This window comes from Notolabrus celidotus, chromosome 6 (genome assembly GCF_009762535.1).
Source record: "Notolabrus celidotus isolate fNotCel1 chromosome 6, fNotCel1.pri, whole genome shotgun sequence".
Taxonomy (NCBI): domain Eukaryota; kingdom Metazoa; phylum Chordata; class Actinopteri; order Labriformes; family Labridae; genus Notolabrus; species Notolabrus celidotus.
Window position 1 is genome coordinate 14,813,700 of NC_048277.1, and position 25,536 is coordinate 14,839,235.

At 41.0% G+C, this 25,536-nt stretch overlaps 1 protein-coding gene across 3 annotated transcripts in view; it reads right to left on the minus strand.

Annotated features, from left to right (window-relative positions):
- The window catches only part of LOC117815097 (serine/threonine-protein kinase BRSK2), a 194,449-nt gene that overhangs the window by 52,636 nt on the left and 116,277 nt on the right, over positions 1 to 25,536 (minus strand). For all 3 annotated transcript variants that reach the window (XM_034686792.1, XM_034686790.1, XM_034686791.1), the window contains exons 3-4: positions 6,029 to 6,114; positions 2,842 to 2,982 (exon numbers count right to left, since the gene is read on the minus strand). In XM_034686792.1, the coding sequence (XP_034542683.1) occupies positions 2,842 to 2,982; positions 6,029 to 6,114 (227 nt within the window). The remainder of the gene's footprint in view (positions 1 to 2,841; positions 2,983 to 6,028; positions 6,115 to 25,536) is intronic.

The window sequence follows — 25,536 nt, forward strand, 5'->3', positions numbered from 1 at the left end:
TGAATGGACTGGCTGGCTGGTAGCTGTAGTGTGAAAGTCATGGTCAGGTTTAGGGTTTTATAGGGAAATCTAATTTTTAAGCCCCTATTTCTAAATATGACAGGGGACACCAACAAGGCAACAAATAAGGACCTTCTTACAGTTTAACTGTTAGAAACATTAGGGACAGACACAGTCAATGTATGGAAAGTTCTACCTCAGAGGTGCGATACATCAACAAGGGGGTACCACAAGTCTCTGTACTGGGCCCGCTTTCTTTCTTTCTTTCTTTCTTTCTTTCTTTCTTTCTTTCTTTCTTTCTTTCTTTCATGAAACTTGTTCCATGTGTGACGGCCTCAGGTCTGGCCTCTGTTTTTGTTGTGTTCCCTTTCTCTGTCTCTGTCTTTCAAGCAGTTGTAGGTGGAGCCATCAGTGGAATTGACTGATGCAGTGCACCTGAACAGGCTGGGCTCAGGAGGTTACAAAAGGCAGACTTCCAGTTTACTCTCTCTCTTCCCTGGCCTGCAGACTGCCTTCACCTTTTGTTGGGGTTTGAGTTGTGTCAATATAATTCCTTTATTTAATAAAACACTGTTTCTTCCTTAGAGACTATGCGTGGTTTCCCTTTTTGTTACACTCTTTTGAACTGGGTTGTGACACATGTCTATGCTGATGATACTGTCATCTATTGCTGTGTGGTTACACCTGCTCAAGATATACAGATCTTCAGTACGCACTTTATTTAAGGACATGATCAGCTCTGTCAACTAAATGCAGGCAATTTCAACAACACTTAACATCACCAAGAGCATCATCTGGAAAATTGTTACAAAAAATGGTGTATAAATTGAGTTAGTATCTTCTTTATAGTACTTGGGGTTTCTAAATGGTAACCACTTTAGGGAGCACTCAGCATGTTACAAAAAAACTGAGTTTTATAAGGATTCTATTATAGAAACAAATCCTGCACCCCATTTTTGTGTAGAAAATACACAAGGGGAGTCAGCTTTTTCACCTGTTCTTGATTATGGTGATGTTGTACATGATTGCTCTGTTCACAGTTTTCAAATGCTTAACAGTGTGTATCACAGTGCACCAAAAAGTATTACAAACCATGGCTTTCTTACTCACCATTTTACTTTATATTATCAAGTCAGTTGAACTGATTTAAGTAAACATACTCTGATACATATACTGATACATCTTTATTTACAAAGCCATTCTGGGCAAAATTCCTGCCTACCTTTGCTCTCTTTTAAACTTAAAGGAAAAATCACAACCTTTGTGCGTTGGACATTGTGCAATTTGTTGTTTCCAAAGTTTTCACACTGAGATGGGAAAAAAAGCCTGTGGGTTTTCTGCAACTTTTGCTTTGACTCTGATTTCAAATTACAAAACTTAATTACTCTGAACTGTCTGAGTTTGATTGTTTTTTTTTTGTTGAAATTGTGTAGTGCTGCCATTATTGGTCAGGTCTCCTTTGAATAAGAGATGTATGAACTCAATGGGACTGACCAAAATAAAGGTTACATAAGAATACACTAGAGCAGAATTATTAGAGTTTTTGTCACCAACTACACCGTGCTGCATTTCTTATATTTCATTGTATTCAGTATTATTTTATTGTTCTATGTACTCTATGTATATTGTTACACCTACTTACCATCCATGTAGTCTTTTGTTCCCATCTCATCCTACACTTTTTGACTTCACAACTTTGTACGGTCACTTGGGATTAACTTGTGACTGAGGTAAAAATAAATACACTTGAACTCATTCTGCTCTCAGGTCCTTGTTCTGCAATATGCAGGCACATGAGGAAAGAAATGCAGAGCTAAGGCATACACTCTCTGGAGAGGCAGCCTCAGCCTGCTGTAGGATCACAATAGATATGTGCATTACACACATTATACTACACATACATACAAAAGAGAAACACACACATATGAGTGCTCCATTTTATCCCATGCTGACATGTTTGACTTGTGAAGTATATATGATTGCTCCTAGTCTATGAGCTGGTAAACAGTTAAATTACCCCCCGAAGCCAAACGCAATGTGACACATTTGTAATTACTTGGAAGCGTGTTTCAGCAAATACAGGGACTCAGCGCTGAGCGGAGCACAGTGAAGGAAATGCACTGTGTGCTAACAAAAACCCACATCTGCTCAGTTGTGAAAATAAATAAATAACACTTTATCTAGAAAGAACTGTCCCATCAGTAAACAATTAATACAAACAATGAAAATAATCTGCTTCCATTTTAGATTCCCCCATATATTTATTTTAGATATGAAATGGCAAGTGTTCATATAGTGTCTTTTCTCAGCTGTTTAAGCTGGTAAAAACAAACACATTCATAAAAGAGAAATATTAAGTTTTCTTAGCCCAGTAATCTCTGTATTGAGTCACTGGTTTGAAAACGGAGCAGCTCAGTGAAGCCCTGAATGAACTGATTGAAATTTAGATTGTTGATTCACTTCAGGAAAATTCATTACTTATAAACACATTATTTGTTCAATGTTGTATGACAACCAATTTGGCTTTGGTTATACCTCGGGGATTGTTATTTAATGGAAGGCTCTATCTCACATAAATGTGATGGTTTAATGCAGACAGTAAATATGTAAGTAAAGGATTTCAGCAAAGGATCTACAATGTGTGGTTCACTAGTTGCTTAAAGATTTATAGTGGAATCTTCTCTGAGTGGTACCAGTGAGTATGATATCTTTTTTTCTAATAATGAAATGCAAGGAAAAGAGTCTATGAGAAGCATTATAATTCAGGGTTTTTACCGCCCACTAGCACAAGTCCAGCCATCAAATTATGTTACATCAAACTTTATGAATCATTGCACTTACCATATGGAATGACTGTGGCAAAAATCCAGTGCAGACATGATCTGTCTGAAGAATTTCCTGGCTTCTTTGGGTGTTAACCTGCCTTTCTTCACCAAGTAGTCAAACAGCTCTCCACCAGACACATGTTCTAGCACGAGATACCTGAGACACACAGAGATGGACAGAAGTGAAGGTAAAAAGAGAGCAGCTATAATGCACACATTGGGGGGGGTTACCAACTAGTTGACTACTTAAACCACTAGTTGGTGCAGTAGGCAATAATCAATAGTCAAATTGCCAATAGTTAATACTACAAGGGAGGGGGCTGAACTTGGCTTTGACAAGCGGGTAATGCTTGTTTTGATGGAACAGCCACACAGTACTGTTTTTTTTATGTGATTCTGAAAAGTGTGACATGACAAGGTTGAATGCTTGAGCTGCTCAAATCAGATAATACATTTTTCATTGTGCACTAGAATCCTTCTTTCAGTGTCTTTCTAACATAATGATTAGTCGACTACTGTTTTGAAAACATTGGCAACTAGTGAAATATAGCAGTTGTGAAATCCCTAGAAAACACAGAAAAGACAGATTCACTTGTAGGGACTGGTATAGGGACATATACATGAGTTGTACTCGGAGCCTCCAGAAAAGAAACTTCAGACCTCAGAGGTCTGTGGAGCATTATGGGAAAGGTGGTCTCATCGCGGGTATTATGCATAAGAAATAACACAGGATTCATGATTTGATCTCCTAAAAGTCATATCCTGTTGACTTTTTATTTTTCATTCTGTCACCTGGAAGCTGTCCCCGCAGTCAGAGAGTGAAATATGCAGACAGTGAATAACATTGTGAAGGATTCTGATAAACTATACACTCTAATCTCCAATGGGAGGCATCAGAGGGATGATAAAGTTGAAATGTGCTGCAAAAAGATGGAGAAGTTGTGTTAGAAGCCCCCAGACATAAGAGATTTAGAAGCTTGTGTATCTCAGTAAACACTGAATAAAGCAAAAGAGACAAAACAAAACAAGGAAGATAGATATTTCAAAACCCTAACCTCCTTGTTGTATATTTACAGTCCTTGTGTTGTAATTTCTTCTTTAACCTTTCCCAAACATGCATATATCTTCCCTGTCATCACATTTCTTGTGGCCACTCTTCAGCTGGCCTTTGAGCTTGTGTGGCTTTGGCTTGCTGTGGAGACAGTCTGCTCAGAGGCTCTACAGGGACAGGAAGGAGATAAATCTGCGCTGACCTCGACCTAAAGCTGCATCTGTGGGCTGAATGCCGGCGGTGAAGTGCCCCTGCCCTGTACCAGCCTGCTCGTATATCCTGTACTGAAACTCCCTCTATCTTCACTCGGACAAATTGAAACTCAGACAGGCGGTGAAATACTCTTTCTAGTCAGTCTCTCTCTCTCTCTCTCTCTCTCTCTCTCTCATCTCTCTCTCTATGCTGTGGATACAGAGTGTGTACATAAATACCACCCCTCAGTCAGATGATTATGAAGAAGAACCTCTCTGAGTTTTTGATTACAATTAGTTTATTTTTATCTGTAAAACAAATCTACAATTAAAACTGATGTGTCTTGTTCCCCTTAGCCACGAGCTAAAGTGGCAACCCCAAATAGAAGGATGAAAAAAGGTAGGGGTGTGGCGTTTTACCATACGGGGACAGATATTCTAACAAGTTGCACTATGGGAATCGGGACATCCAGCACATTTAGAGCTTGACCCATGGTCTGGTGAGGATATGTGGCACAGATTGGGACTAATCCTTTTCTCACAAGTACCCCAACTTAATGGAATCACTGGAGAACCACTAAAATGTAACTGCTCTATATATTTTCTTTTATTCTAATATGAATAGGTATGAAAAATCACTAGTCTGAAGGGTTTTCACTATTTTTTTTCCTTTTTCTTGCAATCACTGCTGCAAATCTGAAAACATTAACATTAATAGCTACTCTCCAACAAAACAGGTGTTCTCATGTACAATATGGTCTCTTAACTATCAGGGCGCTTTTTTTCCCTTCTCAGAGGCATAATTTATATTAAAACCATGATATGATCATTCATTCATTTCTTGCAATGAAACTCCCATGAATAAAATATTGGTAGGCTATGTATCAAACTAAATCCACTTCCCTCTCACCTCTCTCTCACGCGCACACACACACACACACACACACACACACACACACACACACACACACACACACAACACACACACACACACACACACACACACACACACACACACACACACACACACACTCGCGTGCACACTAGCTCAACAGCTTGCGGTAGGATCTGTGCCAGCAGCATAATAAATCTAAAGCTCTGGGACTTCTGGCTCAAATCGCGCTGCATGTCTATCATTATTGGATTTCAAGTGGAGATATCTGAGCAGGAATCTAAACAATATTAACTCTGAAATGATATCACAGTCGGAGGGGAGTGTGCTCGAGTCACTGGAGATACAAATGTAAAGTAATTTGTCTTCTGTGATGCTACTAGTGACCAACTGTCACACCCGATGAAGCATTGAGGGGAAAAATGTGATTTTAATAATCCAATTACAGGATGAATCACATATTCTTGCTCTTCCAATCTTCTTAAAGGATGACATGTACAGTACTGCATGTCCAATCCTATTGGGCCTCTGAGCTCAAGATGAGAACTAGTGAATCGAGTTGACAAACAGTCCTCTGTGGATCAAGAGGGCAACTATAAACTGCTGAATGGCTTGTCACTCACCACTGTTAAAGTTAACTAATAGATTTATGTGTGTGCCTACACGTGGATATATGTGCGTGTGTGTATCCAAGCTGCAGCAGGCTAATTCTGATGCCACTCTCCGTGCCTAATGTTACTTAATGCATTGGTGTTGCCTCTCTGATAAGGTGTCATGGTGTTTACATTACGGAGACTTCCTGTCCTTATTAGCAGTCCCATAGCGTGCGTGACCAAATTAAATGCTTCATGCCAATACAAACGGAGCATCCGCCTCCTAAGGCTGTCATGTATGCCTCCAATCGTAATACACCAATCAAGCTGCTCTGTAGAATGATGTAATGATCTAAATACTGCCCTGGTTCCCAAAGGAGCATGCTACAGCAAGTAATTGTAATGTTGCTTTGCAAAGTCAGCATATATTTAGTATATAAAAACCAAAACTGGACCTCATCCAGGGTGATACTTACAAGTATTTTTTATTTTCGTAGACATCATGTAGCTTTAAAACATGTGGGTGTTCTATGAGCTTCAGAATAGCTATTTCTCGCTCCACCTGTGAGGAGAGGGATAGTAAGAGAGAGGGAGAGAAAGGGGAAGGAAGAAAAAGAGATTTGATTATTATATCATCAAAACAGTTCAGCTTCTTGCAGCCCTCTATGACAAAAGGTGTCCTAATCTGCCCTCTCAAACTGGAACTTTCCTGTTGCTGTGGCTAAACTTGAAGACCAAGGAGACAAAAATAGAGTGTGATGAATTCCTACCATTCATTTCTTCTTGAGGTTACCTGTGAAGGTCGTGCTAGAGAGACAAATCTGAGAGGAAGCAATCTGTAATAACACTTCACACACCCGCACAAGGGCTTAAGAAGAACACGGAAACCATTGGAAGGAGCTGACTGGCACTTTCTCCTGGCAGAGAGGGACAGAGATAAGCTTTGACCACACTCTGCTTGGCATCCAGGCCAGCAGGCGCTGCTATCTCGGGTGGAAAATATGGTTTGCTTCAAAAAGAATGAAGGAAAACGGTTGTGTTTGTCTTATCTTACACATAAGTCTTCTTCTGTCTCACAAAAACAAGCCTCACTGTATTCCATTGCAATCACATTTCCTAATCCAGTGGGTTACCCCAGGTGAAATCAGCCTTGTAAGACAAGAACATGAAGGGAAAAAAAAACTGTCAGAGTGAGATATTCCACATTTGAGCTTTCTGTCCACTAAGAGTACAGCCTGTGGGTGAATTGGGGTCAGGTTGTCCGCTCAGGTACATCAAAGTCTTCCAGAGGAGGGCTTTTTTTTTTCCTAGAACTGTGACTGTTCATACGACACCATGTCCAGAACAAGCTGAAGGTTTCAGAGTTATTTTTTTGCTTATGGTGCTGCTGAGAGACATATAAAGCAGCTGTGAGACCGGTTGGAGCTGAAATTCACCAAAATCGAGCAGATCAGTTCGGATTTGTGTCAGCATCTCCAGAGTTTGTAGTCAGCATGTACAGTACAGCTGCCACTGAAAATCAGCATGGAGCCCACTTCGACAGGAGCCACTGCTAATCTCCAGCCCCCTCTGCCCCTCTCCTTTCCTCTCCTCTCCTGCACCGCTCTCACTTATCTTCTCATCCTTCTCCTCCCCTTTTTTGTTCACTCTATCCTCCAACCCTGGGAGTCTAGCTTTGAATGACAATGATGGAGATGAGAGGACAGTGTGAGATAAAGGCTCCTCTGCCTCATCTCAATCTCATCAAAGTCAATTTCACTTTGTCACTTGGCTGTGACAGCCTTCATGCTGCTTTAGTGTCACACTCATGTAGAATAAAGTCAGAGCCCTGATCTCTCGGCTAACTTTGTCTTTGTTATACTCCCACACCGTGTTTGCTTGACTGGGCGTAAAATCAGGTTCCTCCTCCTCTTAATTAGCTCATCACTTTGTTTTTCATTTCAGAACAGCCTCTATTAATGATAACTGTCAGCTCAGTAAGCACTGTGTCCAATCTATGATTATTTCCTGCCAAGAAAGCAGTATGTCAGTCTCCATTCTTATCTGTAACAACATGTGCAAAGTGGATTCTAAAAAAAACAACTGCTGAATTAGCTACATTCATCTACTGAAGTGAAAATGCAAACAGTGACTGCTCCTGAAGCTGCTGCCAAGAAGAAGTCATGGGAGGAGGTACAGCTATAAGCTAGGCACACAGCTCGTCTAAAGAGGGTAAAGTGGTAAATATATAATTAGCATTAGCATGGAGTATCAGTGGGAGGAACAGCTATGCTAATCAGGGCTAATCCAGAGACTAATGAGGGCTATCAGCAGCCGTACACAGCGCCACTCGCTCACCTGAGGCTAAGGTGCGTTGTTAAGAATGAGCCCACAGAGGCTAGCTAGCTAGCTGGCAGCAGGTCTCCCGCAGAGAGACTAATGCTGCCCAGGACTCAGAGAGATGAGCTGTCGAAATGCTACAGAGCCAGCAGCTGGCTTCCTAAGCTTCCTCTAAGCGCCTCCTTTCAGTTAATTGAAATAAGAGAAACGAAGCTTAATGTGAAGACTTAACTGTACAACTGCCTGCTTATTGCAAGATTAGCTGTTGATTAACACACTAGTGTAATTCTTTGAAGTAACCTTTGCTTTTTTTGGCATTATGTGGCATTACAGTTTCATTTAATAGCCTACAATTATCATTTACACCTCACTGGCTTTCCACCTTTAATACCTTATGCCCTCTCTTGGTGCATTGACTATCATTCAACAGCATCATAGACCTACACACAGAGAGCAACAGATCTCTAACTCTGTTAGACACACATGCTAGCATAAGCACCAGGTGGTTGTCCTCTCTCTTGGTCTGGCTCTAGTACATGGCTTCACACTCTCTCATTAAGTTTCACATCTGGGAGTGAGACAATCCTCTCCATGTCTCCATAGCACTTCATTAAGCCTTTATTAGCAGGCGCTTGGACACCATTCACACACACGCACACACACACACGTGCATAGGTACAGATAGACAGGTGGTCAGATGAACACACACCTCCTCTTTTTGTGCTGTGTGTGTGTGTTCAACAGGTCAGGATAGAGCCAATTTGTTAGATTTTTAGGAATGCCTAACAAGGTAACATGAGGTTGAATAGGTAGGAAAAAGAATAAAGAGGTTGAACAAGAGTGCAAGACTTGACACTAATCCAAATTGCGTATTTGACAGGAGCAGATAATTTGTCTTGTAAAGAAGCTACCATTGTTATCTTGTGGAGAGGACATCATTAGCAGAAGTTGTCAAAACTGGAGCCAGTTTTTAGACAAGCTGATTGGCTGGGCTTTGACCTGCTGGGTTGCTTATCAGTGCCAATTTCCTGACACATGAAATGGATCAATGGAGGAAAATAAAACAAAAACATAAAGCTTTGAGATGAATGTTAACAGTATCTTGACACCAGGCCCAAGGGAACTGCATTTTAATATTCCAAAGTGAAACAGAGCTCAGCTTTCCTAACCCTGAACATGACATTTGATGATGTTGTATTTTGAAGTATGTCAAATGTGATTTATTACATGTAATCAAGGTGTAATTTGGAGGTACAGATGGCAGAGAAGACTGGAACTATATAGATGAATGAAGCAAAGCCATCAGTGTTGCTCACATGTGTCAGGAGAGCCAATTCAGCATGGCTCCATCAGCTCCCTATTGATTCTTTAAATTACAGCCCTGGATCTGAATGGCTGAATGGCTGAATGGCGGAGCGAACAAATGACTGGCAACATCAATAGTTTCATCACTGTGGCTAAGAGTCCGGTATTGGAGGACAGAGGATCAGAGACAGAGACAGGCAACAACAAAGACGCGCAGAGATTAGATTCATGTCACACGTGTCAAAGAGAAAGCAGCCCCAAAATCCCAAAGGGGAAAATATTGGATCACAGGCTCTGTCATCTCTCACTCTCCACTTATTGCAGCTCACCCTCTTTTTCTGTCCTTTTTTTCTGTCATGCACACGGAAAGAAAACACAGACATTTCTGTCACCTCCCCCAGGCGAGCGGGTGAATGGTCCCTTGATACTGAGATCTGAGGATCAAAGTCAACAGGGCAGCCATGTGTGTCGGATACAAAAAAAAAAAAAGGGGGTGGTGGCTATGCTAAGATGGGAGCTAAAGTGCATGCAAGAGCTGGATGCTGGATGGAGAAAAGCAAGAGAGGATGGACAACAGAATGGGAGAGGGATGAAGCATAAGCCCTGTAATTCCCTTCTACGGAGAAGACTAAAAAGAGGAATGTAGAGGAGCCAGACAGAACGAGAGCACAGTGGCAGTGCCAGCTCGCTCCCCCTGAGTGTTGCAGCCTCTTTTGTTGCTAATTAACACAACACGGGGAAAGGATAACCTTTTAAGCAGCGCTGTGCACCAAACGGCCCACGGAGAGGGAAATGATAACAGCTAAGGCGATGAGGCGGTAATGTGAGGAGCGAAAAGCATGTGCCAATCAGGGAAATGAGAGAACATCGCACCTACATGGCTTTTCTTTATTTGACAGACTATAAATCTAGGGCAGTTAGTAACAATGACTATTTATACAACAACGCTCCCTCTTTGGAGGCTTTACAGCAAATCAGAACGCTTTAAAGAGTCAATTCCTGCAATATGGTTTCGTGTTTGTGGTTGATAAATCAGTGTATAACTTAAACAGAAGATGACATGATAAAATAAATGCCATTCTAACTTGTAAGATACTTCTGGGACAAACATTGCCTTCATACAGTAGATAATCTGTTAGCTTGTCCTTAACTTCTTCCTTTAGTTTTAGAGTAGTTTGTTACATCATTTACAATTTTCAATCTTCAAAACCATTTCATTGTAAATCACAAACCATCTGAATCCTCGCACCTCAAAAACATTATCACATAGATTGACTCTGCTAAATGTATCTTTGCACAGTTCTCTAAATGAGTATTTTTACATTAGGGTTGGAACAAAAAATCGATACATGATATTTTGTCCTCTTGACTTGTCTGATACAATATGGCAGCATATTGATACGCTAAGTATCCATGTTATAAATGTCAAATTACGGCGCTCCTAAAAGATTTGACTCTGTTCCACCGTTGAAATTTGGCTCATCGTATCATTACTTCATGACATCCAGTGGTGGCGCTAATGACATGAATGAGGATAACATGGACGGCAGTTATTTGGCCAAAGAAGAAGTTGATAGCCCCAAAATAGCAGAAGACAGAAGACAGCAGTGACAAGAAGATACGAAATATGCAACCTACTACAAAACCAAAATAAGTAACAAAGACATGAAAAAAACTACTCCAGCTTCAAACTGATGAGATGCACATGACTTGCTCACGATCAATAAGTTAATCAAAAGTTTTACTGGATAGTCCTGGACATGTGCAACTTCTCTTCCATGACATTAAGCCCATCCTGCTTCCTAATGACATTCAAACGTATCACTCCTCACAATCTTTGCAGAGGAAAAAGTAATAAGGTTGTGTTGTCAGCATGCAGTTCACAATTAATGTGACAACCTATTCCGCTGCAGCGGTTACAGACACTGGAACTACTTGTTAGAAATAGTCAGTCTCATTGTTGTTGTTTTTTCTTTCTTATGCCATGAAGTGAAACCTTAACGCTCCTTGAACTTTGCTTTTAACGTGTTAATACACTCTTTCTGACTTCTGCACTTCATGTTACTTTTATATTGTATTGGATTTGATTTCAGCTACATCAAACTGCAACCAATATAGAATTGTAGTCCCGAGGATATAGAAAGATACATATATCAGATGACATATGGTTGATGGAGGAGTAGGTATGAATGGGGTGAATGGCCAGAGAGAGGGGGAAGAGAGTCCACCTGTCATTGAGCAGAAGGGGAGGAGACAGCTCAGCTTGGCTTCTGGCTCACGGACAAACCAGTCAGCTCATTGTCCATTCATACATGAGACATGTGGACACTTAACCCATGATGCACACACTCTGTACGCACACACCAGTAATCAGAACGCCACAAGCAACAGCCATCCATCCATCCATCCATCCATCCATCCATCCATCCATCCATCCATCCATCCATCCATATGTTGGTCAGTGAGCCAGTGGGGCAGACTCAGTGATTTCTGCCAGGAGCAGAGGACGGCCAAGCTGGTGTGGGTGCATGCATAGTGCATTTTTCATGTTTGTGCTTACATAGCATGTTTCATGTTGTAGAGTGATGTATGTCAGTCTCTGCAACCATGAGGGGAGGACATATGTCTAAGTCAAACACAAACACAGAGTGAGAATTTTCCCCCTACTCCAAAGACATTTGTTAAAACAAAAAACAGTGAGCCCCGTCCCTCCCATGATGTGTGTTCATGCACTTTTTATCTACTTAGTGTGCAGGGCATGGCTCTACCTTCAAAATGACATTAACATATGTTCCTTGGAGGAACTGCTTATCCAAAATTGGTTTGAAAAATGACAGAGACAAGGCTCTCAAGGATGGATTCAAATGTATGTGGTGGAGAAGCGTGTGTGTTAGGTAGTTGTGTTATCTCCCACTTCTGAGCCATTCCCACTGAGAGCTAAAAAAAAAATCATATTTGTTTGATTCCATTCCAGTCAAAGTCGCCGAACTGAAGAAAAAATTATCTCCCTTTTACTTTCATCTCTCTCTGTTTATCGCTTTTCCCCCCCCACCCTGTGGACCTCACAAATACACAAATGAACAAGAACACACAAGGACACACAGTGAGCGCAGCAGGGTTTTCTGATAATCACTGTATCAGTCATCCTTTGTGAAAAGGAGGTAAATTCCCCACACGGGGGAGTTCGATCAATGCCTGAGACATGTAAATCGATGTGGACATAGTCTCTGCTAGCTTGCTAGTTCTTATCCTTTATCCATCTCCCAGCCTTTCAAATCGTACTCATTACCCTTCCCATCCAAGACCAATTCTGACACTCGTCCTCCTCTTCCTTCTTCTCCTCTATCCTTCATCTATTCTCTGTGTCTCTCATTCTTTCTCTCTAATCATGTCGTGAAGTGTGCCAATGCTGCTGACATATCCATCAGGCTGCCACTTAGAACCCACAGGACTCATCATTCACACTAACAGCCACGTCCCTGGATAACCTGGGTCGTAATGAGGCTAATGGGCAGAGGTCTTTCAAGACTAAAGGTCAAGGTTATAATCATGAACCTCTTCAAACTTACTGCATGGGCTGATGGCGTGGGATGGGTGTGTGGTGTGTGCATGTGCGTGTTGTGCGTGCTTGCGTGTGTGAATGTGAATGCATGTGATAACCATCTACAGCATGAGTGATTATCAGTGACGGGCAGGCACTGGAGCCCTTTGGCAGCCATGTTTTTTGTGTTGGGCCATCTGAAGTGTCTTCTGGTCAACTTGTCTATCCCATCAGTTACTCCCGAAGCGAGAGATATTTAAAAAAAGGATTGGAGGTGACCTTGGACTCTGCGGAGATGTGAAATGTGGATTAATGAACTTGTTTTCAAAGGCAAGAGGAAGAGAGTGCAGAGGCAGAATGTCAGTCATATTGGTCCTCATTTAATACATCTTTTGTCACATATTTTCATGTAAGGTAAATGATTTTATTTAAGGGTAAAACAGGAAGATTACATTGCATCCTCTGAGGATGACTGGAAATTTAAATTTGATTCAATTTTCCGCTTAATCTTGAACAAAGATATTTTTCCTTTTTTCTGTCAACCTTAAAGTGAAATGCCTATGGTGTTCATTCATGGGACAGGAATATTTCAATATACTGTATTTTGATCATATTATATTATCATATTGAATTATATTACACATGAACACAGCACCTCTCAAGAAAAGTTTTATAAAAATTGAAAAAAAAAGTTAGAATGATTGTGAAAAGTGTTGTCACAGCTTTAAAGCTCCTGTGAGCAACTTTCGGATTATGTTATTTATGGCGCCCACAAAGCAGTTGTCCCCTTCTATCTTTTGCTGATCTTGTCCTTCAGTTTCTGATAAAAACTTCCATCCTGCTTACTTTTATCAGTGAAACATATTACTCTGCTGCGTAAAAATGTTCAAAAGCAGTTTTTTTTCCTGCGTGCTGTTGATCGCCACATCTAGCACCTTCCCTGCAGCAGCATTCACAGACATTAATAATACAATACAGAAAAGATCCATCTGCTCAATGTCATTGTTTGCTTTCATAGGTCATTAAGAGACATCCGTATAATTATGTTGTGTTTCATAACCAGTTAAAAACTCCATACAGTAGCTTTAAGTTAGTTAAGTAAAGTAAGCAGGCAGGTGCACAAGGAAATGGACAACACTGCTGCTGGTTAAAAGTTTTGTGCATTCAACTTCAACCAAGAAAGGCAGTAATGAGTGAGTAATGAAGATAATTTAGTTCACTAATCCAGGTGGACAGCAGTGATTAGCTAACAGTAATTCACTCGTTCAACTAATTATGTCCACATATGAATACAGGACCTGTTCATTGACACATGAGCCTGTCAATAGTTAGCCAGGAGGAAGCGTCAATACTGGACAGACGTTAGGTCAGAGGTAGGCCCGGTCAGCTGGAGAAAACAAACTTAGCTTGAAACTTTGTTAATAAGTTCAAAACAGCTCCGATAATGTGATCGCGGCAATCTTGTAATTTCCGGTGTTGTTAATCAGGTCTTCAACAGAGTGTTCCATAAAAGGCAATGCTCTCCTGCTTTGTATGACTTCTTAATTTACCCTGAGAGCCACACATGCAAAAACATGTTCACAGAAAACACAAACAGTGCCTCCATGTATATACATACATATATAATGCTGTAATGACAGAAAAATATGTTCTTGGCAGTGTATTAGCACAAGAGAGTTATTAACAAACAATCCCCTCAGGATGTAGATGAAGGAGTTGATGATGTTAAAGCGTCTTCCTTTAGATGTTCAACACACCTGACCGCAAAAGCTCAAATATGCATCAAGATCAGTCTTCATCTCATTAGCACCATGAATGAGCCAGTTTCTCTGTTTGTTTGCATCACATTAAAGTGGCTTCATTCACACATGAATGTAGCTTGTGCATGACGTTGTTATTGCAGAGGGATGACAGAGATATAACCCTAAAGACCGTCGACATGTTAGTTAAGGCTGAACTGCCTTGTTCAAGGGGAAATGTAAGCAGCAGTGGTTTCATTATTCATCTCACTAGTGGAAGTATTATAATAATATTTTACCTCATCACACACACACCAGGAAGTAACTCATTCTTGTGATATAAATATAGAACTCCCACACATGTATGAATGTTGATATTTCACTTTCACCATAACAGTTCATGTAATTATAAAAAAAATATTGTGAGATGCATTTAGTCTTTGTTTATCTTATCATCTGTTATATTCAGTTTACACATTGTATGAAACGTGCATTGAAACAATGTATACAGTAGATTACATATATTTCTTTGCACTGTTATTCTGTGTGTACTTTCCTACAGTTAAGGACTGAGTTGTATCTTTGTGTGTAGTCTTTGTGTGCATGACAGTTGGTAAGTAAGTAGCATTGTTGGCAGTGCTCTTTGTAACATGCTTGTCCACAAGCTGTGATTCACCCCACAACCCTGCCTGCCTGATGTGAGACTATTACAAACCAGATCCTGCAGTGAAAAGACAGACAGAACCCTGAGGAGAGCTGTGTGTGTGTAAGTGTGCACGTGTGTGAGTAGACATGTTTACCTGTATGTGTGTGTGTGTGTGTGTGTGTGTGTGTGTGTGTGTGTGTGTGTGTGTGTGTGTGTGTGTGTTTGTTTGTTGACTCTGAGCAACTGGTCATGGAGCTGTCGTTCACATTGTCAGTAACGATAGTTTAAAAGAGATACATGTGCCAAACTAGTGTACACATACAGTCAGTAGTGGCAGTTAAAGTGATGGCATGGAGTATGAGGAGACTTATCATGCAGCATTGCTGTTGCCAGCCAGATGACAGTTGTCAAAATGTGACATATTCATTGTCCATCAGTTACACCATTGGAAAGCTCTGCCATAGAATGATATACAACTTGTGCAAACACACATAAAAACATACAGACAGACAGATGGACTACACACACATACACTTTTCCCACGATTCCACAGCATTCATCCAGAATGAACCTGTTTTCTTTCTGTAGCTACTTTGTATGCATTCGTGCATTTACCAGTGTAAATGAAGACAAGGGTAAAGTGCTACAGGCTTATATCTCACATTAAGCGAGGGCACAGGTCAATAAACAGAGGAATAAAGTCACTCATTAACATAAATGATAGAGAGCATGCTTGTGTTTTTAAAGTGAAGGAGCATTGTGAAAACAGATGACAAAGACTGATTCAAATGTATAAATAGAGTACATTTTTCCTCTTAAGAGAAAATGATAAACCTATGCAATTATCAGTCCCTTCTCAGAAAAGACAGATAAAAGATGAACACAATACCCAAGACTGAGAAGAAACACTCACAAAATACACTCCAGTGGTTCCACAGGTAGTATAAAGAGGTAAGAAATCCCAGCACAAAACAAAGAAATAAACAAAGGCACAAAAATAATACTCGTCTTTGAAGGGGAACTTGGCTGATCTCCCCATGAAAGCATCACTCCACTTAAGGTTCGCTGAATTGGATAAGATGTGCCCTGCGCTCTCAAAAGAGAAGCAACACCAAAGCAAAACCAACTAAAAAAGAAAATGATGCTTTCTCATCTATCTGACAACACAGCTGCTCCTGCCTTTGAAAGAGAGAAACAAATGCCATCAGTTTCGACTTCTGTCTGTCTCCTGTCGAGCTCGATGGGGGATCCTGCAAGATCGTGTGCTCTGCTATCCACCATTTCATTATTTCATCTGTTCTCTATCTCTGTTTTATATCCATAAGACATATGAGAGGTGAAATCAGTCAAACAGCACTGTGATGAGCTTTGTTAAGGCAGAACTAACACTTTTATATGTCTCCCCAGGATGTGTCAGATCCAAAGTACTGAGCAGAACAGAGTAAAAGAGTCAACATTTGGCGTCTGGAGTCTTCAGTCTATGTGTAGAATGAAACATTATGTGACACGGTTAGGGCTAGCATTTTTCACAAACCCGAAATATCTTTTGAGCCATGGGTAAATTCTATCCTCTGCAGCAGAGCCTCACTAACACTCAATACAGACTGTGAAAAAGTGAATATACATTGATTTAGTAGCAGCAGTTGGAAACCAACCAAGGATGCTGAATGTTTAATGGCCTTCATAGTGACTGATAACTTCAGAGGGTTCAGCTTTGTAAGGTCTTACTGGCTCAGAAAATCCATATAATTATAAAGAAAGCTGTGACAGATGGGAAGACCTCAGACAAAGGGGGGAAAGCTTGTTTATGCTTCTTTCATGGAAAATAACAGTCAGCACTGTACGATAAAACACCCGGAGGGCACTGATTTGACTTTTTCATTGATTTGTTCTGTCATATAGCTTAAAGGAGCAACATGTAAGATGTCTACTGAGTTATATCATAAAATGTCCTTCACATATCATCAGACATTAACAACTAAGTTAGATTACTGTCTTCTCTGACAATAATGCAAGCAGCCAGAATGTCCCCTTCCACCAACAGGTGTTGCAGTTATGGAAGCGAACTGGTTCAGATACACTGATGCTACCTGAGTTATATGCCTCAGCATTTTCCTAAAAGCTCCACGACCAGAATTGGTGAAAGCTACGTGGAATAATGGAGAGAGGTTCAGAAAGGGTTCAAGACCAATGTAGCTGGCAACTTTTCTCCTGACGAGGTGCAGGCAGCTGAGAGACAAGCAGAAATCGATCTAATATCTAATTTATCATGGCTAATAGCAGGAATGGGCATCATATGAAGGCAGAGAGTAACATTATTTGACCCAAATTAGCCGGTAAAACAACAGTTAGCTTGTTATTTTAACACAGGGTTATTGCTATCACTAGCCAGACCGGCTCCAATAGTGTCAGACAATGAAGTTACACATCAGTCTTTCTTTCAGAGTCATACAGGTCTTACCTTTCGTTTACATTGTGGTTTATTGGTTACATGTTAAAACAGCAAACAGCAAAATAAACAAACACACAAACAAAAGAATAACAATGTGATACAGATTAGGGTTGCTTTCATGGGAATTAACAGGAATGTATGGGAATAAACAGGAATAAACCAGGAATTTACTAAACTGAAGGTTGGCTCTTAATAGGGAACTTATATACAGTTGGGAAAAATATATTTTAGCATAATCCTGACTAAAACAACCAGATTTCATACAAGTACAGTTGAATATCTATGCTATTCCTCAATCACATGCACATAGCAAACTGCTTACTGCAGGGCTATTGAGACCACCCCCCTACATGCACTTTTTAATGGGAATTTTTTTGGAGGGAGAGGGCTCTTTTCATTGAACATTTTGCATGGGACTTTGTTGGGATTGCAATGTTCATTTTTGAATGGGTTGGGTCTGGGGGGATGAGTAATATTTAACTCAACATTCATGTTTTTGTTCTTCAATGAAATAATTGATTGTTCAATAAAATATTTAACACTTGATAAAGTTCTACTTACAATACATCTGTTTTAAATGTATTATTTGGGATGCATGCCTGCTTACAACAAACAAATATTGATGCTTGGATATGATACCTTTCCATTAAATTACCCTCAATTCCCAGTTAATTCCCATAATTCCCATGGAAAGTTTCCAATTTGGAATATTTCCAAAATTCCCAGCTCAACTTCCCATGGAAATTTATCGGATATGTTCCACCCCTTTGCAACTCTAATACAGATTTAGCTCAACTAGCTCACCCCTTGGAGAGACAAAATTTAAGTAACTCTTATGCACAAGACATTGAATTGTCCTTGACTATGGGTGTCCACCTCAAAGCAACACGCAAGATACCACTTTGGTCTGTATTGTCCTCAAGGATCTTTGCCTTCATATGAGTAAGTTAAATATGTTTGGTTAGTGGCGGGACATCAACACCATGGTCAAACAAGACGATCCCTGCTGCACAGACTCCGCCTCCAATTGTCATCTCCAGCACAAGACGTCACAGGCATTATTTTGGCTTTCCCTTTGAACAACAGGAGGAGGTGAAGACTCATATTATTTAGTGTGCAAAATCTGAATTCATCCATCTTTTGATTGATGAACAAATCTATGAATGACTGAAAGAATCAACAAACAGACAAACAGTTTGTAATTTCACCATTTCCCCTCTGCAGTCTGCCTGGCAAGATCTCACTGTCTGCTAAGCCCTGGCTTCTGCCTCTGCACCATATAAAGCTGATGGATCAACGTGCAGGGGCACAACATATGAAACCCATTTATTTCCAGTAGTGTCTGTTTTGTCTCTAAGGCAGCACCAACATGTGCACACAAGGACCCACACACAAACACATATGCACACAATATAAAGTTAAAGAGAATGTGTGTATATGTGTGTGTGAGAGACATTTCTATATCAAACCCACTCCCGGCACAACAGAGATGGGAAAGAATGGCCAATCTATAATCATTAGGGGGAGAGTAGAGATGGCAGAGAGAGAAAGCTACAGTGCTGTCAGCGAGGTGTCGGGATAACAAGATTAGACCTTGTGTGATTCATCTGTGGCCATGGCATCCTGCGCCTCACCCGCCCACCAGAAGCTCAGTCAGTTTTTGTACTCAACCTTTATTTCTGGCAATTCTCAGTGCCATTTACTCAATTTCTTTTGAAACTGTTCATTTGAAAATTGGTTGCTGTTATGTTATAGTCCAAAAACAGCTTCCCTGTAAAATATGTGTCACTATTAACTCAAGCATCTACTGAGTCTGACAGGACTGGTGTAATACTATTTTTGACAAGTGCAATATCTGTCTAATATATTATCATCACAGATTTTGTCTCGTATTTTCTGCTCCAACAACCATGTCATGTAACACTTGATAAACCATAACTCCAACACTGTCATACTGCACAGTGAAGTTAAGACTATCCTCGCTATGCGCTATCCTCAGTAACAATATCTTTAACATTAACTCAATTTTCAGTTGTCTGACTATTCAGTTTAAATATAAGGCTTCTGTGATGGCAAGAATCTGGGGATATGATGCACTACAATAAAATACATTAGGGCCTGATAAGAGGACACAACACAATACAATATGATACAATACAATGCAGTAAGATCAATCAGTATGATAGGCTATACAGTGGATATCAAAACTCGACACACCCCTGTTAAAATGCCAGTTTGTGTGATGTAAAAATATGAGACCAAGCTAAATCATGTCAGAACTTTTTCCACCTTTAATGTGACCTATAACATGCACAATTCCATTTGAAAAAAAATTATAATCCTTTAGGGGGAAAAAATAAACATTAAAAATAAAATAATGTGGTTGCATAAGTGTACACACCCTTTAACTTATAATTGTTTGAAGCACCTTTTTATTGTCTTAAAGCACTCCGTTTTTTTTGGTAGGAGTCTATTATTATGGCATATCCTGACATGGTAATATTGCCCATTCTTCTTTACAAAAGAGCCCAAAATCCATCAGATAGTGAGGGTATCTCCTGTGCACAGCCCTCTTCAGACCACCCCACAGGTATTCAACTAGATTCAGGTCTGGACTCTGGCTGGGCCATTCCAAAACTTTAATCCTCTTCTGGTGATGCCATGCTTTTGTTGATTTGGATGTATGCTTTGGCTCGTTGTCATTTTGAAAGGTGAAATTCCTCTTCATCTTCATCTTTCTAACGGAGGCCTGGAGGTTTTGTGTTAAACTCGACTCGTTCATATTTCCCTCCACCTTGACTAAGGCCCTGGTTCAACCTGAAGAAAAACAGCCCCAAAGCATGATGCTGCCCCCAACATGCTTCTCTGTGGGTATGGTGTTCTTTATGTGATGTGCAGTGTTGTTTTTATGCCAAACAAACCTTTAGGAATTATGGCCAAAAAAGTTAAACCTTGGTTTCATCAGACCATAAAACATTTGTCACATGCTTTTGGGAGACTTCATGTATGTTTTTGGATGTTTTTCTTCATAAGAAAAGGCTTCTATTTGCAACCCTACCCATTGCCGAAACACATGAAGAATACAAGAGATTTTGTCACATGTAAGACACAGCCAGTACTAGTCAGAAATCTTGCAGATCCTTTAATGTTGCTGTAGACCTCTTGGAAGCCTTCCTGACCAGTTTTCTTCTCGTCTTTTAATCCGTTCTGGAGGGATGTCCTGTTCTCTGGAATGTTACTGTTGCGCCATATTTTCTCCACTTGATAATGACTGTCTTCACTGTGGTCCATGGTATATCTAAGGCAGTGCGGGTAACATAGCTCCCGGGTTCACCGGGACACACAAACCCCTCAACCGTGTTAAAGTGGCGATTCTTGGATGATCATTCCTATATTCTGACTTATATAGTACTTTGCAGTCAGATGTTTTAGCCCATTGATAAATGAACCATTGGGCCAAATATTTGCATCAACATTGATACAGTCTTAGCAACCTCAGTATTGTGATATTGGAGTGTACTGATATTTTTTTAGACCCCATATAAATCTGTGAATTCTTACACAAATGCATTGTCTAAAGTAGATGAAAATGAAAATACATTTCAGTACAATGCAGATAAAGTTCTTAAAGTTCTTGAATCTTGTCCCCATATTTCCAGTGTATCTGAAGTAATGCAGCTGTCTACTCTGGCTGTCGCATTGCCTTGTTGTTCTCAGCTCTTATATGCGGTGTCCTTAGCGTAGCACTTCAATTATTTGCTTCAGGGGGCAATTATACTGCAGGCCTCTCTATTCCCAAACTCGATGTTTCTCTCTCTCTCCTCTCTCTCTCCTCTCTCTCTCTCTCTCCTCTCTCTCTCTCTCTCTCTCTCTCTCTCTCTCTCTCTCTCTCCTCTCTCTCTCTCTCTCTCTCTCTCGCTCTCTCGCTCTCTCGCTCTCTCTCTTACACACAAACACACCCCACAATGTAATGACTGACACCAAGGACAGAGCCAGCAAGCCACAAGTAACCTTGCAAAGCTAAAAAACCCATCAAAACAGCATAGCTCTGTAGAGATATCCACTTCACAGGACAGCAATCCAAAGTCTTCCAACTTCCTGTTCACCATCCTTTCTGACCCTCTGAACACATACTCATTCCTCTCCTCTATCTGCCTGCATCCTGCACTTCACCCCTCCTCTCCCTCTCTTCCTTTCTCTCCCTGGGCTTGGGGACAGTGGAGTGACTTTGAAGTCGCGCTGCTTCAGGAGGAGACCGAGCCGCTTTGGCTAATTAGTCGTCCTTATCCCAACAGCAGAAGCCACCACCAGCTTCCTGGCTCAGAGGAAGAAACAGAGCGCGCATCAACAGCAACCACCAACTGCTGCGTGCTAAAGATACCCTCGTCCCTCTGCTTGTTGGTAGCGCTAGTGGCTAGCAACAATTCACTCACCCCGAGACTAAACTGCGGATTAGTGGAGTTGCTCTACTCAGCATAATGATAGGTAACATGGCGTGAAAAGTGGTACAGTGAATCCTTTGCTCTTGGGGAAAGCTTGTCAGACCATAAGTTGGCTGCAGGAGATTTAATTTGGGTCAGTTTTTCTCTCATGTCAGCATCATCGATATCACCATCAATTTTATGGTATGTGCTGTTTGAAGTATTGTGATAGCAGACTCATAGTTTTAGAAATCTCAGCAGTATGTACGACACCCCTCAGGAAAAGAGGGAATAGTGTATGCTGTAACTTTCAAGTGATAATCATAAAGTTTATTTTATTGAGGTTGTATCTTTAGGAGCATGCAAGCAGCTCCATCGTATATTTATAAACCTTCCCCCCAGCAAAACATCAGAAAAATTTGGGAAATTGATGTTTTTTTACTTTTCTGCACCTTGGCCCTCTGATCCAGAAATGGTGCCAGGACAGATTTTCCTTCTCTTTCATATTTACCAAACATTTATCTTTAAATCTCACAGCCTTTGTGATGATATACTGTATATGGCAAACATTGGGCCATACCCTGTGTGTGAATGTCACATTGATAGTTCAAGAAAAAAAACACTCACTCCTGACAGGAAATGTGAGTAGAGACGTGGTGTACCTACTAAAGCGTCTGTGTTATCTTGTCCCAGCAGGGCTTCTCACAGCATGTCCACCTCTCTCTCCTGAGCCCTGCTCTCTTTCGCCCCCCCCTCCCCCCAACCTTACAGCCCCGCGGCACAGAGACATGGCAGTGAGAGAAACAGAGAGAGAGAGGGTTGGCTGAGTTTCAGAAACATTAAATACTCCCTGGAGATACACACATGCCCACACATACAGCGTTGGTTCTGGGCTTCTCCTCGTATTGGATCACCACCCTTCATTCTGTTTGGCTTCAGTGCCAATGACTGCTGACATGCTGTCATATGTGCACATACTGTTTATTCACTCTCTGTCTGTTTCTTTCTAATCATTTGAAACATGACAGGCAGCCACTTCCCACTGACGGACCCTCTTATTAATATTCAACTAACTCCATTGTTATATTTTCTACTTAGAAGAGAATAGAAACACTGGGCTTCACTTGCTCTTTGAAGTAGTCAAGGCTCGTTCCCTGGTAACAAACTGACATAAAGTTCATAGACAAATTCATTATCCGAGACTATTCAATGTCTTGCCCGTCCGTGGTGTCGTAGCCTGTGGGTCTGAGCGCTAAAGAGTTCAACATTACTTAAACAAAGTTCAACACAGAGAGCAGAGGAAAGACCTCTCTGCCAGACAGTCTGAGGCAATTAATTCAACCCGTCCCCTCATCCCTACAGACCCTGACTCTCAAGGCCAGTCAGAAGGACAGACAAAGAGGGATGATATGTCATGGTGGATGTGTTCATGCACATACATGTAAGTGTGTCCTTTTGTGCACACGAATGGCCTGTGTATGTGTTTGTCTGAGTGTATGCATGAATACATGTGTGTTGTCAGTGTAACAGCACACACACACACACACACACACACACACACACACACACACACACACACACACACACACACACACACACACACACACACTCACACTCACACTCACACTCACACTCACACTCACACACACACACCTGTCCAGGAGAGGCAGATTCTCCCCTAATGGCACCATGGGGACCCAAGATATTAGCATATTAAAAGGTGACATTTCACAGTCTGAGCCTTGCAGTAGAGTTCAGCTCGATGACTCTGACAGCATGACAGGCACACAGGTAGGACGAAGAGCAGACACAGAAGACTGTGGGGGAACACAATGGGAGTATGGGAAAAATGGCTGGGAAAAATGGCTGGGAAAAAAAACAGACCAGCCATGGTAGAAACATTAATAATGGAGAGTGGATCCATAATCTGTGCACAATTTGGTGTTAAGTAGGTCCAAAATTAAAGGAAACATGCAAAAAGTTTGGGCTAATGGGTCATGTCTTATAATGTATACCTAGATGTAGAATGTAATGGCAGAGAAGCTTTGTAAAATAATTATGGCTTCATGAGCTCTAAATCAGAGCTTATTGTGCAAAATAATACATATCTAGTGCAAATTCTGAAGTCTGATAAAAGTCTGACTCTTTGCTGTGTTCACAAAATGTGCAAACATAAAACTAAGTCAAGCATTTCTGTATGGTTTTCACTAAAACAAGCACACACACACAAATCTGTACATATGATACAAAACTGAGAGCACCCTATTCATTAAATGGAATGCACTCAGTATATCCTGACTTTCACATAACACCATCCCTACTACCACACGCTTGAACACACACCTCCTGGTACAGACACACAGACACACAGACACACAGACACACAGACACACAGACACACGCACACACGCACACACGCACACACACACACACACACACACACACACACACACACACACACACACACACACACACACACACACACACACACACACACTAGGGGGCCAGCAGTTGAGAAAAGTGTGACAACGGCTGGGTTCAGTAATTGGCTCTGAACTGCAGCTTCAGCAAAAGTCTTGGTCCTGTCGGAAACCTGTCAGTGCTTGGCATCTGTTTCTATCATTTTCCTTTACAGGGCAGCACAATGTGAACCACCTGGGCTGCGCACATTATCATGCCATCCTCCCCTCTACTGTCACATGTTACAACACTTCCAGCAACTCCTTCTCCTCTAACTAATAATACTTCTGTCAGTGCTGAGGCAACAGAAATGACCTGTCTCTCCCTCTGGAAAGTATTAGACTGCATGCCGAGCTGAATAAGAGATGAAAGGAGGGAGTTTTCTTGAGCAAGAAAGCAATGAATGAAAAAAAGTCAGGAGACAATGAACCAGCAAGAAGCTGATTAATACCGACTGTTTATCAAACAGCAATATCCGAGCACAGAGGGCTTTTCATCTGCAGTTTAATGAGGCTGCTGCAGAAGTGATGCAAAACGGAGGGATTTTCCATTTGCAGGTAACCTGTGTGGTGAGTAAACGCACCTCTTTCCCACTTTCCGGTTCATAAGCAAACAATTACAGTGGGCGCTCCCCTCTGCGTGTGTCCTGTGAAAGACAATTTTCAGGTTGTAGCATCTTGTTGTCCTCTATCTACATGCTCTCTTTGGTTTTTCTCTACAACCATTCCATCAACACAAAGGCCAATTTTGCTGCATGCCAATTTTGACGGCACTGAATAGAGCTGCTCAGCATGAGCCCTGAGACGTAATAAGAAAAAATCTCTCCTGTACTCTTCAAAAAAGAAAAAGGCAGTGCGGGTAACAGCAAAATTATAAATAGGAGTGTCTGACCTAGTCGGCTTTGAAGTGTTTCTTAGTGAGGGCACAGCAATTATAGTAGCTAACACCTGATTTATTGTTGTTATTTCAAGGTTTCTTGGAGGCTTAAATCCAAGTGGGAAAGCCAATCAGCTGACTCCTCTTGTTCAACATTTAAAAAGGATGAAAAACAGCTGCTTCAAAGACCCACTTTCACTAGACTCCACTTTTCATTTGACTTAT